Source organism: Symphalangus syndactylus, chromosome 18 (genome assembly GCF_028878055.3).
Source record: "Symphalangus syndactylus isolate Jambi chromosome 18, NHGRI_mSymSyn1-v2.1_pri, whole genome shotgun sequence".
NCBI lineage: Eukaryota > Metazoa > Chordata > Mammalia > Primates > Hylobatidae > Symphalangus > Symphalangus syndactylus.
The window spans coordinates 34,073,598-34,090,143 of NC_072440.2; the positions used below are offsets into that span (position 1 = coordinate 34,073,598).

The window sequence follows — 16,546 nt, forward strand, 5'->3', positions numbered from 1 at the left end:
ATTGATTTACGTTTCATGATAATCACCTTAAAGAGACAACCATGAAATTCCTGAATTAGGGGATTTTTAAGAAAACTTTTATCAGTGGAAAATAGAAATGGTGTGCTCACTTCGGCAGCACATATACTAAAATTGGAATAAGAAGATTAGCATGGCCCCTGTGCAAGGATGACACACAAATTTGTGAGGTGTGCCATATTTTTAAATTTAAAAAAGTAAAAATAAGAAAATATAAATGGTATATATATGGTATATATATTGAATCTTCCTGTATCCATCACCCACTTGAGCAATTATAAACTTATTTCATCTCCCCTTTTACCTACTCCTTTTTCTACCTGCAATCTCCCAGGGTATTTTGAAGCAAATCCTAATATCATATTATTTCATCCCAACATCTTATTTCATCTATGAAATATTTTAGGGTGTATCTCCAAAAGATAAGGACTCTTTTTAAAAACATAATTGGGGCCAGGTGCGGTGGCTCACACATGTAATCACAGCACTTTGGGAGGCCGAGGCGGGTGGATCACCTGAGTTCAGGAGTTTGAGACCAGCCTGACCAACATGGAGAAACCCCATCTCTACTAAAAGTACAAAAATTTTTGGCGTAGTGGTGCATGCCTGTAATCCCAGCTACTTGGGAGGCTGAGGCAGGATAATCACTTGAAACCAGGAGGCGGAGGTTACAGTGAGCTGAGATCACTGCACTTCAGCCTGGGTAACAAGAGCAAAACTCCACCTCAAAAACTAAACAAAACAAAAATAACTGGGCATGGTGGCATACCTTATAGTCTCAGTTACTCAGGAGGCTGAGGTGAGAGGATGGCTTGAGCCCAAGACTTCAAGACCAGCCTGGGAAATATAGTGAAATTCCCATCACTTAAAAAAAAAAGCCAAAATATCATTATTACATTAAAAAGTTTAATAATAAGTCTCTAATATTTTCACTAATATTATCAACTATTGTTAGTATTCAAATTTCTCAGATCGTTTTCAAAACAATTTTTTTAATGGTTGCTTTATTTTAGATACAATCCAAGCAAGTTTCATACTTGGGATTTGGTTGATATATTTAAACCTCTTTTAAAGTGGGTTCTCCCTGATTAAAAAGTGTTCATGTGTACCATTTTGCTTTCTATTTTTAGGGGCTGTTTTTTTTTAATTTAATTATGTTTTCACAATTATGTGAAATGTTTATGTGATCCAGAGTCAAATGTTCAAAGCAAGGTTTATTCAGAGAAATCTGACTTTTTTGCCTGTTCCTTCTGCCCTTTTTACTTCATTCCCCATAGAAAATCATTTAGAATTTTTTCTTAGTTTTAGTCATCATTTTAAAAAGTATAGAGACATATTTTATATATTTGTATGCACACCACTTGGATTTAAAAGGTGAAATACCTTACACACTTTTTTTTCCTGCTCTTTTTGCTTAACTGCACATCTTAAACATCACTCTGCAGCAGTATAAAGTGACATTTTTTGTCCCTTTTTCCAGCTGCAAGGTACTTCATTGTGAGGATATGCCACATTTATTTATCGTAGTAAAAAACACATAATAAAAAATTTACTATCTATCTCAACCATTTAAAAATATACAGTTCAGTACTGTTAAGTATATTCACATTGTTAAACAGATATCCAGAAATTTTTCATTTTGTAGAACTGAAACTCTATACCCTTTAAACAATTCCCCTCAGCCCCCTTTCATCGGTCCCTGGTAACCACTATTGTATTTTTCCCTTATGAATTTGACTTGATACCTCATATAAGTGGAATCATACAGTATTTGCCTTTTTGTGGCTGGCTTATTCCACTTGGCCTGTCATCAAAATTCATCCATATTGTAGCATGTGAAAGGATTTTCTTCCATTTTAAAGCTGAATAATATTCCATTGCATGTGTGATATGGTTTGGCTGTGTCCTCACCCAAATCTCAAATTGAATTGTATCTCCCAGAATTCCCACGTTTTTGGGAGGGACCCAGGAGAAGGTAATTGAATAATGGGGGCCAGTCTGTCCCATGCTATTCTTGTGATAGTGAATAAGTCTCATGAGATCTGATGGGCTTATTAGGGGTTTCTGCTTTTGCTTCTTCCTCATTTTTCTCTTGCCACCACCATGTAAGAAGTACCTTTTGCCCCTCGCTATGATTCTGAGGCCTCCCCAGCCATGTGGAACTGTAAGTCCAATTAAACCTCTTTTTGTTCCCAGTTTCGGGTATGTCCTTATCAGCAGTGTGAAAATGGACTAATACAGTAAATTGGTACCAGTAGAGTGAGGTGTTGCTGAAAGGATACCCAAAAATGTGCAGGCAACTTTGGAACTGGGTAACAGGTAGAGGGTGGAACAGTTTGGAGGGCTAAGAAGAAGTCAGGAAAGTGTGAGAAAGTTTGGAACTTCCTAGAGACTCGTTGAATGACTTTGACAAAAATACTGATAATGATATGGACAGTGAAATCCAGGCTGAGGTGGTCTCAGAGGGAGACGAGGAACTTGTTGGGAACTGGAACGAAGGTGACTCTTGTTACTGTTTTAGCAAAGAGACTGGTGACATTTGCTTAGAGATTTGTGGAACTTTGAACTTGAGAGAGATGATTTAGGGTATCTGGTGGAAGAAATTTCTAAGCAGCAAAGCATTCAAGAGGTGACTTGGGTTCTGTTAATGGCCTTCAGTTTTATAAGGGAAGCAGAGCATAAAAGTTTGGAAAATTTGCAGCCTGATTGTGCGATAGAAAAGAAAAACCCATTTTCTGGGGAAAAATTCAAACCGGCTGCAGAAATTTGCATAAGTAGCAAGGAACCTAATGTTAATACCTAAGACCAAGGGGAAAATGTCTCCAGGCCATGTCAGAGACCTTCATGGCAGCCCCTCCCATCACAGGCCTGGAGGTTCAGGAGGAAAAAGTGGTTTCATGGGCCGGGCCCAGGGTCCCCATGCTGTGTGCAGCCTGGGGACTTGGTGTCCTGAGTCCCAGCTGCTCCAGCTGTGGCTGAAAGGGGCCAATGTAGAGCTCGGGCTGTGGCTTCAGAGGGTGGAATCCCCAAGCCTTGGCAGCTTCCATGTGCTGTTGTTGAGCCTGTGGGTGCACAGAAGTCAAGAATTGAGGTTTGGGAACCTCTGCTTAGATTTCAGAAGATGTATGGAAACACCTAGAAGCCTAGGCAAAAGTTTGCTGTAGGGGCAGGGTTTGGAGGGGCCAGGGGCAGAATGATATGCTTGAGATTTTGGCTGTGCCCCCACCCAAATCTCAACTTGAATTGTATCTCCCAGAATTCCCTTGTGTTATGGGAGGGACCCAGGGTGAGGTAATTGAATCATGGGAGCTGGTCTTTCCTGTACTATTCTCGTGATAGTGATTAAGTCTCACGAGATCTGATGGGTTTATCAGAGGTTTCCGCTTTTGCTTCTTCCTCATTTTTCTCTTGCCGCTGCCATTTAAGAAGTGCTTTTTGCCTCCTGTCATGATTCTGAGGCTTCCCCAGCCATGTGGAACTGTAAGTCTAATTAAACCTCTTTTTCTTCCCAGTCTCGGGTATGTCTTTATCAGCAGCAAGAAAATGGACTAATACAATGTGTATACCACATTTTGTTTGTTCATTCATCTGTTGATGGAAACTTGGGTAGCTTCCACTTCTTGGTTTACTGGGAATATTGCTGCTGTGCACGTGATTGTACAAATATCTCTTCAAGACCCTGCTTTCATGGTCTTTTGGATATATACACAGAAGTGAAGTTGGTAGATCATATAGTAGTTCTGTTTTTGAGGAATCACCATACTGTTTTCCATAATGGTTGCACCATATTACAGTTCCACCAGTAGTGCACAAGGGTGCAGTTTCTCCACATTTTCACCAACACTTGTTATTTTCTGTTTTTGGATAGTAGTCATCCTGATTGGTTTGAAATGATACCTTATTTGTTTTGATATCCATATCTCTGATGACTAGTGCCGTTAACCATCTTTTCATATAATTGTTGGCCATCTGTATATTGCCTTGAATATGTCTATTTCAGTCCTTCGCTCACTTTGTGATTGGGTTGACTATTTTTGTTGTTGAATTGTAGGAGTTTATATATTCTGGATATTAATTCCCTATCAGATCTGTGACTTTCAAATATTTTCTCCCATTTCATAGGTCGATTTTTCACTCTGTTGATTTTGTCATTTTATGCACAAAAATTGTAAATTTGATGTAGTCTATTTTTGCTTTTTTTTTTTTTTTTTTTTTTTTTTTTTACTGTGCTTTTGGTGTATCCATGAAGTCATTCTCAAATGCAATATCATGAGGCTTTTCCTCTGTTTTTTCTTCTAGGAGTTTTATGGTTTGGGGTCTTAAGTGTATGGCCATTTTGAGTTAATTTTTGTAGGTGGTGTAAGATACACAACATCCTTTTGCATGTAGATATTCAGTTTCCCCAGCATCATTTATTGAAGAGGCTGTCTTTTCACTGAGTGGTCCTGGCACCCTTGTTGAAGATCATGTGACCCTATTCCTGAGGGTTTATTTCTGGGCTCTCTCTTCTATTCTGTTGGTTTGTATGTCTCATCTTTATGCCAGTACCACATAGTTTTCATTATTGTAGCTGATATGGCTTGGATCTATCTTGCCCAAATCTCATGTCCAGTTGTAATCCCCAATGTTGAAATGGGGCCTGGTTGGAGGTGACTGGATCATGGGGGCAGTTTCTCATGAATGGTTTAGTATCATCCCCCTTGGTACTGTCTTTGCCATAATAGGTGAGTTCTCATGAGAACTCATGAGAGGTGTGGCACCTCCCCCACCCTCTCTCTTGCTCTCTCTTGCTCCTGCTCCTGCCATGTGAAATGCCTCACTCCCTCTTTGCTTTCCATCATGATTGTAAGTTTCCTGAGGCTTTCCCTGAAGCCAAGCTGATGCCAGCATCATGCTTCCTGTACAGCCTGTGGAACTGTGAGCCAATTAAACTTTTCTTTATAAATTACCCGGTCTCAGGTATTTCTTTATAGCAGTGTGAAAACAGAACAATACATTAGCTTTGTAATATATTTTGAAGTAAGGAAGTGTGAGTCCTCCAACTTTTTTCTTTTTCAAAATTGTTTTGGCTATTCAGGGTCACTTGAGCTTCCTTATAAATTTTAGCTTAATTTTTTCTATCTCCACAAAAAACATGATTGGGATTTTGATAGGGATTGCATTGAATCTATATAAATTACCCGGGCTATTATTCACATCTTAATATTATGTCTTTCAATCCATGGACATGGAATGTCTATTTATGTCTTAATTTATTTTAGCAATATTTGTAGTTTTTAGTGTACAAGTCTTTCACCATCTTGGTTAGGTGTATGCCTACATATTAGGTTGGTGCAAAAGTAATTGTGGTTTTTGCCATTAAAAGTACTGGCAAAAGCCGCAGTTACTTTTGCACCAACATAGTATCTTAAGTCTTTCACCATCTTGGTTGAGTTTATTCCTAAGTATCTTAAACTTTTTTTTCTCTCCATGTTCAGAGAAACTTCTTTAGTCATGAACTATAAAAATGACCCCTGAAAGTATAATTTTGATGCTATTGTAAGTAGAATTGTTTCCTTAATTTCCTTTTGGGATTTTTATTGTTAATGTATAGAAATGCAACTGATTTTCATGTTGATTTTATATCCTGAAACTTTGTTGACTTTATTCTTTCTAATAGGTCTTTTTGTGTGGACTCTTTAGGGTTTTCTAACATACAAGATCATGTCATCTGTGAAGAGATATAATTTTGCATCTTCCTTTACAATTTGGATGTCTTTTATTATTTTTCTTGCCTAATTGCTCTGTGGGCATCTTCTTGTTCTTTATCTTAGAGAAAAAGCTTTCAGTTTTTTGAGTATGATGTCAGCTGTGGGCATTTCATATATGGTATATGTTAACTGAGGCAGTTTCCTGCTGTTCCTAGTTTGTTGAATGTTTTTATTATGAAAGGGTATTGAATTTTGTTAAATGCTTTTTCTGCAACTATTGAGATGATTATGTGCTTTTTTTCTCTCATTCTGTGTATTACGCTGATTGATGATGAATAATTCTTGCCTTCTAGGTATAAAGCCCATTTGGTCATGGTGTACAATCCCTTTAATGTGTGGTTTTTTTTTTGTTTTTTTTTTTTTTTTGAGGAAGAGTTTCGCTCTTGTTGCCTAGGCTGGAGTGCAGTGGTGCGATCTCGGCTCACTGCAATCTCCACCTTCTAGGTTCAAGCGATTCTTCTGCCTCAGCCTCCTTGTAGCTGAGATTACAGGCATGCGCCACCATGCCTGGGTAATTTTGTATTTTTAGTAGAGACGGGGTTTCTCTATGTTGGTCAGGCTGGTGTCGAACTCCCGACCTCAGGTGATCCACCCCCCTCGGCCTCCCAAAGTGCTAGGATTACAGGCATGAGCCACCGCGCCTGGCCTAATGTGTTGTTGAATTCAGTTTGCTAGTATTTTGTAGTTTCCTCCTCGTTGCACCTCATCCTCACTACGTCGGATATGCGGAAGGGCAGGGATGAGTGCACAGAATGCCCCAAATTTTATTACCCCTTTCACTGGAATGCCTTCTTGGTTTTATGGCCTGGGTGCTATAGTTTCTTAACTGTTTTCTAGAGTTCTCACAGAAGTAGTTCTGTTCCATATATTGTTTTATTTCTGAGGTGTATAACTGGACTTAAGTATAGATTTGGAGCCATAATATAGATGGCAATTAAAGCTCATGATGAGAATGAAAATATGTAGAATGAGAAAGAGGCCTCATATAGACCCTCAAGAATACCAACATTTAAGAGCTGGATTAAAGAAAAATTAGAAGGAGCATCCAAAAATGGGATAAAACCAAACCAGGAAAAGTTTGTATCATAAAATCCAAGCAAAGAGTGCTCAAAGGAGTAAGCAAAAATAACACATATATTTTGGGAACTGTTGTAAGGACTTTTATATGTATTCTTAAAAGTTAATCCTTTCAAGAATCCTATGTAAATTTTGTACTATTTTAATCCTCCTTTTATGAGATGAAAGAAGCAGAGAAATTATGCAGCTAGTAATATATAAAAATGTTCATTATAGCATTATTGGTAATATCATAAAATCAGAAATTACCTAAAATCTATCAGTTGGGGGTTTAGTTAAATTGTGGTTTATGAAATGTAAAGAAGCCATTAAAAGTAAAAGGTTGGTCAATAGGTATTGAAAGGATTCCATAATATACTGTTGAGTGAAACCCATTAGTTTCAATGTTTGGGTAATATTTTTTTTTAAAAAAATTGTTTTGTTTGTGTATGTTGGCCAGTATGTGCATGGGAAAGTGTCTGGAGGGATATACATCAGATTCGTAGTAGAAATTTCTGGGAATTGAGCAGCACTTTTTCATTTTAATTAATTTAGCCTTATTGTGAGATTTTAGTATAGCATAAAAACATGTTTAAGATTTAGAGGATTCATTTGAGTTAGAAAATCTGAGAAAATTAAGTGGGTATGTATATTCTGTTATACAAAGACAAAGTGGTCAGTTTTACTAAGGCAAGATTTAGCCATGGGGAAGGAGTTCATCTTCTTGAGATCAGACCCAGGATTTTGAGGAATACAATTCAGATTGCAATGGTTGAGGAATGAATAGGAGATGTAGAAATAATAAAGGTGCTAAATGCTACTACTTTTTAACTGCATGTCAAACATATTTAAAAATATTTAAATTATAGGATAATCGCGTTCACATTGGACCAAAAATGGAAATTCGGGTTGTTACGTTAGGATTGGATGGTGCTGGAAAAACTACTATCTTGTTTAAGTTAAAACAGGATGAATTCATGCAGCCCATTCCAACAATTGGTAAGTATGAATATTGGTTTTTACCTTAAAGGACAGTTAATAGACAAACCCTAGCTTACAGCCGAGTTCTTGGGGTCTTATTTGATACTGATCTATCATGGTGGTGGGCTCTTTTCTGGCTCTAAGATATCAGCATCTCAGAGAAAAAATGCAAGATTGTATGGCTATGAGATTGAAATGTGGATGGGGATAAAAAGAAGAAACAGAGTATTAGTGGGACAGTTGGAAGGAATAGAGGATTGGTGATCCTGGCTGAGGGTGTGGGGTGGGGGGTAGTAGTGGAACAGAGCTGGAAGGTACATGGATCCCAAGGTGGAAGTTTAGAGGGCTAGGAGCTGTTACAGGTATACATTCTCCATGTAGGAGTAGGAATGGGGTTGATGAGGCTTCAGTAGATATTGCTGCATATAGATAATTGATAAGTCACAGTTATAAACTGGGGGTTGTCTGTGTTTGATGTGTCATTCATTGTAAATACCAATATAGTATAACTTTTTTTTTTTAAAACAGGTTTTAATGTGGAAACTGTAGAATATAAAAATCTAAAATTCACTATTTGGGATGTAGGTGGAAAACACAAATTAAGACCGTTGTGGAAACATTATTACCTCAATACTCAAGGTGAGAGTTAAACATGACATTTAATTTTTCACATTTTTAGGATGATAGTTTTCAGTGTACTGATTTAACTAGCAAAGCTGATACTTACGATTAAGTCCTTGACTTAAGTACCGGTGGCCAGTTTCTTATCTTGTAAAAAATGAAAGTAGAAAGATTAGGATATGTACTTTTAGTTTATTCCTGATATACCGTTATTACAGAATAAAAACCATACATAGCTTAGATACATAGTCAGTTAAGAGTACTCTTGCTTCTCTTAACAGAGAGTGTATATTACCAGTATTATATGGGTGTGACTGCTGGTAGTGTAGTGGTATAGAGTTGAATTTATGTTGTATGATTCTGCTGAATTCAGTTAAACTCAACATTTATCCCATTATAATCTCACCATAGCCCCACTCCCACAGTTCTTTCACAAATAGTCATTACCTGCAGAAGAACTTACAGTGGCTTGCTTTTGACCAAACTGTATTATATCATATCTATACATAGGTTTTAGTCACATTTGGGTCTTATTCTACACTTTTGCTTCATAGACCCCAACATAGTGCTTACGCTTATGCCACTTATTCTGTATGTTATCCTGCTTTCCACCAAGATGAGAGACTGAATAATTATTTTTACTTTGGGATTTTTGATATTATTATGAGCCATAATTAATAGAAAAAATGTGGTTTTTTTTTTTTTTTTTTGACAGAATCTTGCTTTGTTGCCCAGGCAGGAGTACAGTGGCGTGATTGCATTTCACTGTCACCTCTGTCTCCTGGGCTCAAGCAATCTTCCCACCTTAGCTTCCCAAGTAGCTAGGACTAGGTGTAGGCCACCACATTCAGCTAATATTTTTTTTTTTTTTTTTTTTTTGAGATGGAGTCTTGCTGTTGCCCAGACTGGAGTGCAGTGGCACGATCTTGGCTCACTGCAAGCTCTGCCTCCCAGGTTCACGCCATTCTCCTGCCTCACCCTCCTGAGTAGCTGGGACTACAGGCGCCCGCCACCATGCCTGGCTAATTTTTTTGTATTTTTAGTAGAGACGGGGTTTCACCATGTTAGCCAGGATGGTCTCGATCTCCTGACCTCGTGATCCGCCCACCTCGGCCTCCCAAAGTGCTGGGATTAGAGGCATGAGCCACCGCGCCCGGCCACATTCAGCTAACTTTTAATTTTTTTTTTTTTTTGTAGAGATAAGGTCTCACTATATTGCCCAGGGGTCTCGAACTCCTGGGCTCAAGTGATCCTCTCATCTCAGCCTCCCAGAGTGCTGGGATTATAGGTGTGAGCCACTGTGCCCTACAAAAATGAAATTTTGAATATGAGGAATGGTTGAAAGTCTGGAGATAGTTAACTTAGACATAATACTTTGGAGAGATAAAAATGGTGATGGTTTTTATCTTTTAGTCTTTTATTCAAAGACTAAATATTACAAAAGTAGTATTCGAAGAACAAGTAGCATCAGTAGGTAGAGGATCATGAGGCATATTTTGAAATTCGTTATGTAAAAAATGTTATTTGATATACAGACCAATTTGCATTTGATAGAGCAAGTGTTATAAATCCTTTCCTAGATGGGGAAACTAAACCTGAGAAGTTACGTAAACTACTTGAAATCATACTGTTAATTATTTGTAGGTGCCCCTGCCATACTAGGCAGCCTCTGTGTGAAAATAATGATGGTAGACAAACTCTAACCATAACATAATAATGACATCATTAAATATTTGGTTCATTTACTGAACTTTAGCAAGTGACTGTTTTTTGTTTGTTTGTTTGTTTTTTGGGGTAGCTGTTGTGTTTGTTGTAGACAGCAGTCATAGAGACAGAATTAGTGAAGCACACAGCGAACTTGCAAAGTTGTTAACAGAAAAAGAACTCCGAGATGCTCTGCTCCTGATTTTTGCTAACAAACAGGTAATGCATTTTTATATTGGAATATTTATTTTAGTAGTTTTGTGCATGTCAAAAGGCAACTGGAAATATTTCAGAAGACAATCAGTTCAACAGATATTTATAAAGTTTCTTCTGTGTATTTTGAGTACAATCTATGTGAAAATGCTGTGCTGGGTACCTGGGAGTATACAAAATAGAAATAAGGTAGTTAATTCTCACCAGAAACTCCTGTGTATGCGTATGAACATATAAGTGAGATCTGAATACAAAGAAGACTGATAAGTAACTTCAGTAACACAGTGTTATGGGAATTAGGAAAGTAGTTCTAAATGTGGCATGTTGTAACATTGCAAAATATAGGATTTGAGTTGAAATTATGGATGAGGCTGAGTCAGTATGTGAAAGGAAGAACATTATAGACAGAGAAGATTATAGCATGAATGTTTTTAGTTTAGGGAACATCAAGCAGATCTATATGTCAGGTCTAAGTAGAGGATGAAGAGAATTTAGAATAACAGACAAGGCCATGCTGTAAAGGTCTGACAGGGCTACGGTGAGAAATTTAGGTTTTATTCTATGAGCAAAGAGGAGTCATCAAAATGTTGGATTAGTGGGTAATAAGATCATATCAGTGTATCAATACTGTAATTCTGGGGGTAGAATGAATCAGGGCAAAGGACTGGAGACAGGGAGATGCAGTAAATTGCTTAAATAATTCAAGTGAGCATTAACAAGAGTCTGAATTAGAGGAATAGAAAGGCGGAGGCAGATGGAAAAGACTTTGAGGCAGAACTGGTGACTGAATGGGGAGGATGAAGGACTGGGAGTAGCTGAAGATTCCTAGACCTTGAGCCTTTCTAGGAGGATGAGATGCTTTTAAGTAGAGGTAGAAGGAGAGTAGAAGTGGAGCACAGGATATGTCATGGGAGGGGAAGAGTAGGCTGAAGAATAAATTTTCCCCTTAATAAAAAAGGCAAACTATCAAGAACTGGTATATTTAAGACATGCAAATAAGTCAGTGAAATACCATTTTCTGCTCATCAGATGGTTAAAGATGAAAGTGTTTTATAATCCTCAGACTTATACACAACTGTTACTATTATTATTTTGAGACTGTATTATTATCTTGCTCTGTCACCAGGCTGGAGTGCAGTGGCACAACCTCTGCTCACTTCAACCTCCCCCTCCTAGATTCAAGCGATTCTCCTGCCTCAGCCTCCCAAGTAGCTGGGATTACAGGTGCCTGCTACCACACCCGGCTAACTTTTGTATTTTTAGTAGATTTGGGGTTTCATTGTGTTGGTCAGGCTGGTCTCAAACTCCTGAACTCAAGTGATCTGCCCGCCTCATCCTCCCAAATTGCTGGGATTACAGGTGTGAGCCACTACGCCTGGTCAACACTGTTCGTGGGTTATTAAACTGAGACATTTTCTTGGAGGACAGTTTGGCAATACTCATCAAAGTCCTTTACCCTGCAATTCTACCTTTATATATCTGGTAGATATCCAAAGGTTATCCTACAGATAATTTTGCAAATATACATAAATGTATGTCAACTTGTCTATGTATGTTTATGTACGTATGTGTATACATATGGATTTATAATAGCACATAAGCACAAAACTTCAATCTGAACATTCAGTATAGGACTGGTTAAATTATGTTGCAGCCACACAATGGAAGGGAATTCTGATATTAAAAATAATGCAGACCATCTGTGCTGATAATGGAAAGATACTCATCTTCAACATGTTTACGTAAAAAACAAACAGAAAACCCTGCAAGTTAGAGAAAGTCTAAACGATGTTCCTGTTTGTGTCTTGCATGAGTGTGCACGGAAATTTTCTGGAAAAATAGGTTGTAAAACTGGTGGTTGCTCCTGGGAAGTTGGGGCAATGGGTGTTCAGAGTGGGAATGTAGTGAACTCTTCAATATATAACCCTATATATAAACCATTTATTAAGGTTTCTCTGTGTTAATTTTTTTTTCTTTTAAGTTGATGCCTTACACTTAGGCAGGCCAGGCGCGGTGGCTCATGCCTGTAATCCTTGCATTTTGGGAGGCTGAGGTTGGTGGCTCACTTGAGGTCAGGAGTTTAAGACCAGCCTGACTAACATGGTGAAACCTCGTCTCTACTAAAAATACAAAAAAAATTAGCCGGGCATGGTAGCACATGCCTATAATCCCAGCTACTTGGGAGACCAAAGCAGGAGAATCGCTTGAACCAAGAGGCAGAGGTTGCAGTGAGCCAAGATCATGTCACTGCACTTCAGCCTGGGTGACAGAGTAAGACTCCGTCTCAAAAGATAAAAAAATTACTTAGGCAGTATGTTTCCATTTAGGTTGCAAGGCCTTTATTGATTTCATTGTTAAGCTAGCCTTACAAAATATATACATACACACACATATAAATTAGTTAAACCAAACTAATTTTATCTATACTTATTAATCTCAGAGTAATTACTGAAACATGAATCTAGGTTTTTTGTTTAGGCTTCTGTTAGAACACTGTCAACAAATTTCTCTATAAATAGTGATAATTAGAAAAATTATAATTTGGATGGACTGATAAAAAATGTGTGTATATCTTTCAGGATGTTGCTGGAGCACTGTCAGTAGAAGAAATCACTGAACTACTCAGTCTCCATAAATTATGCTGTGGCCGTAGCTGGTATATTCAGGGCTGTGATGCTCGAAGTGGTATGGGACTGTATGAAGGGTTGGACTGGCTCTCACGGCAACTTGTAGCTGCTGGAGTATTGGATGTTGCTTGATTTTAAAGGCAGCAGTTGTTTGAAGTTTTGTGGTTAAAAGTAACTTTGCACATAATATGTTTTAAGAAATACATCTCAAAAGATGGTAATTTAGGATATATATATATATATATATAAAGGAATCTTGGATTGGGAATTCAGTACACTGCTTTAAAAAAATTTTGTGGCAGAATTAAATTTCTAATTGAGCAGATTAGATTGAATTAAATAGAAATTTATGGAATATACATTCTTTTAAAAAGTATATTTGTTATTTAAGTTTTTCAAATAATATGTGACCAATATACTGGGAAAGAGGTAGTCACAGAGAAAGGGTAAGTGAAGGTTTATTCTTCCAGTGAAAAAAGAATAGCCAGTTGAGTGCCTAATGAGACCTCTGTGTGAAGCAAGTGAAGTATAGCTTCTTCTTTTAACCTGCCTTTTCACTGAATGTTGGCAGCATTTAGTAGTAGAAATGACAGTTGCTTAATGAAATAGAATCCAAACTTTGGATAATAGGATTACTTTATGTTTATGTTCAGAGTTAACAGAACACCTTTAATGCTAAGAACTATAAGGTATAGAAAATTAATATTTTATATAGTGTTTTATTAACTTTCTCCTACAACATTTTGTATAAAACACAATGAGACAGAGTGAAATGTTACCTAATTAGGCTTGTCAGGTTAGTAATAAACTGAACAGTAATAAAACTGTGAAAGTAATTGGATCTGCATCTATGAAAGACCCATTTCCAGGACTGAACCTAGGTCAGAGCTCTAAATTGGTCCTTCATTTTTCAACATATTTAAAGTAATATTTCTTTCTAATATAATATTGCATCCTTTGTGGGAATGACTATAGGTAAAATGTAGTAAGTTACACAGAACCAGGGTTGGCTTTATGTAAAAGCTAGTGACCTAAATAGAAAATGAACTTCAAGAGTTGTTAGTACAGTGGCGAATGCTTATTACTTACTTCAAACTGTTTCCCAAAATAAGTGCATTTATTTTAACAATAAAACTTAAGGCTCTTCATGAGAAGGCCTTGAAAAGTTACTCTAGAGGAAAAATGTCTAAAGGAAAAAAAAAATTCAAAAAGTTTACATTAATTATTCAGTGTTGTGAGTAAATAAAAATGTGTGCTCTTTACTGTTTTTCATTTTTAAAGGATACTCTCTTATTATGGAAGCACGATTTATTTAAATAGGTACATTGAGACTGTGCTTTTTTTAATGTTCTGATACATTAGGATGAAGTTAAATCTTAAACCTTATTAGTTGAATTGTTATAAGGACAGTGATGTCTGGTAACAAGATGTGACTTTTCGGTAGCACTGTTGTGGTTCATTCTTTTCAAATCTATTTTTGTTTAAAAACAATACAACTTTTAGAAAACAAAGCATTAAAAAAAAAAAAAAAGCCTGTCAGTGTTATGGGCAATATGTAAATAAGTAAATGTAGTATTTCATCCTTTATTTTTCAGGTAAAAGGTCATGCTGTTACAAGTGTAGTTTGTGTGTATAAATAATACTTCCGAATTAAATTATTTAATATTTGACTGATTTCAATAACTGTGAAAAATAAAAAAGGCGTTGTATTGCTTGTGAGAACTTGTTTACTAGTTAATTGAAGAAAAAAAGTGTAACGCTAAGGTGAACTTGCTTCCCTTTTCACTAATTTTGCTAAACTTTGTAATGCACATTCTTAGCATTTAACTGAACACAATTTAAAAATTGTGCCTGATTATAATGTATGTATAATGGCAGGTGTTTGTGTGTGATTCATTTTTAAAGAAATATTTTTCTCAAGCTCCTATTACTATTTGTGGTTGTATTATTTCACTAATCATTAGTTAAGACTGTGCTAGTCTCCCCTGGGAAACTAAGACAGCTTTTTTATATACAGTATATTAGAATTTTCCTAGTAGCTGAATTTCTGTATTAGGTCCAAATATTACTGTATGTTATATAAAGCAGGTATGTCAAGTGTATAGCCGTAGTCTATAATTCAGGAATGCTTTATAACCATCAGAAGCCATTATTTGCACTACATATATGATAAGTATAGACAGCAATAAAATGTTAAGATCATTTTTAAGAAGTCCCATCATTATTCTTGAAAGTCTCTTTCTTGAACCATCTACCTAATATTATTGCTAGTCGTAACCAATTTAAGAAGTCATTATTTGTGCTGTGGTTAGGAGAGAAAATAAAACAAAATGGGTATGGGTTGGCATGCCTGTCAAATTTGAGATGTAGTAATTTGACACAGCAAAATTTTAGAAATAATAACGTTTTGAATTTGCAACATAGGCCACATTTACTGATGAGAACAGATACTAAACTTGATCTTAACTACACCTGATCTTAGCCAAAAGGCCGAGAAGTGATGTGCAGGCCACATTTAAATAAGTAATATAACCATAGTGTTTTGAAGGTGGAGCTAAAAAGAAGTTTTACATTGAACAAAGTGAAACTTTGTTACTGCCTTTTAAATTTTAAATGTAAACTTGTTTCATAAGAAAACATAGTATTTTAAATGACCATTTTAGAAAATGGCTTGCAAAACTTAGCAGTAGCTCATGAATTAATTAATACTGCTAAGAGAAAGGCTTTTTATGTAACACTGGGATACTTCTCAATTGGCAAAGTGGTAACAAAGAAGAAGACAGCTGTATTCTTCCCTAAAAGAATAAATGATGAAAAGGACTAATGAATAAGAATGAAATTATATCCTGATAACTTAAAACATGCTTTTAAAAAGACATGGGCAATGTATGTTTTTAGGTCTGCTGTTTTTTGATATTAGTCGAAAAATTCATTAGTCAAATATGATTTTCACTCGAAGCAAAATAATTGTATTTGTTGGGGAATTAGGCATCATCACCACTTGGTGGCAACATTACCAAAAATTTAGGTTAAATTTTTAGGAAGGAATAAAGCTAGGTAGATAAGACTAAACAACTAAAATTAGAAACAGTAAATGTCACATTGAAAAGTCATTTTCATGTCCAACTTTAAGTTCTACTTAATACATTACAGGAGCACAATCTGGCATAATCTCCTATCTCACAAGTTTGTAGCACGAAATAAATAAAGGAAAGAATCCTGCTGATCAACAGAAGGAAAATTTTAAGCCGATTTAAAACTTAAGAGTATAAATTCCCTACACAGGTCTGTTGAGAATGTTCTTCCTGTAAGTGTCTGAAAGAGTCTTTCTGGAAACGAAGCAATGAGTCTTAATAGTTATGAAGTAAGTTATAAGTGTACGTGAAGAAGATCAATATAAGAATTTGTGCTTATACTGTTTTACTGCTCCAATTTCTACTAATCTCTCTATTGATACCAAAATTTTTATGTATACTTCTTAATGGTATATTTTCTAAAGATATACTATAACTTGAGGACAGAAAAAATTGTTTACCTATGTTAGAAAAATAATCTGAAAGAGTTCTTTACCTGAGT

At 36.4% G+C, this 16,546-nt stretch overlaps 1 protein-coding gene and 2 pseudogenes across 4 annotated transcripts in view; 2 read left to right on the forward strand and 1 right to left on the reverse strand.

Moving 5' to 3' along the window:
* TRIM23 (tripartite motif containing 23) overlaps nucleotides 1-14,897 on the forward strand; it is a 34,470-nt gene extending 19,573 nt beyond the window's left edge. The window contains exons 8-12 of one of the 4 annotated variants that reach the window (XM_063623243.1): nucleotides 7,694-7,823; nucleotides 8,334-8,444; nucleotides 10,225-10,349; nucleotides 12,923-13,028; nucleotides 13,362-14,897. In XM_063623243.1, the coding sequence (XP_063479313.1) occupies nucleotides 7,694-7,823; nucleotides 8,334-8,444; nucleotides 10,225-10,349; nucleotides 12,923-13,028; nucleotides 13,362-13,420 (531 nt within the window). In that variant the 3' untranslated portion in view covers nucleotides 13,421-14,897. Of the gene's footprint in view, nucleotides 1-7,693; nucleotides 7,824-8,333; nucleotides 8,445-10,224; nucleotides 12,078-12,922 lie in introns of those variants that run through there. The other 3 variants (XM_063623244.1, XM_055252159.2, XM_055252156.2) reach the window with 3 other exon arrangements.
* Nucleotides 103-203, forward strand: LOC129468782 (uncharacterized; annotated as a pseudogene).
* A 420-nt stretch (nucleotides 14,898-15,317) lies between the features above and the next one.
* On the reverse strand, nucleotides 15,318-15,472 carry LOC129468760 (uncharacterized; annotated as a pseudogene).
* Nucleotides 15,473-16,546: the final 1,074 nt, after the last annotated feature.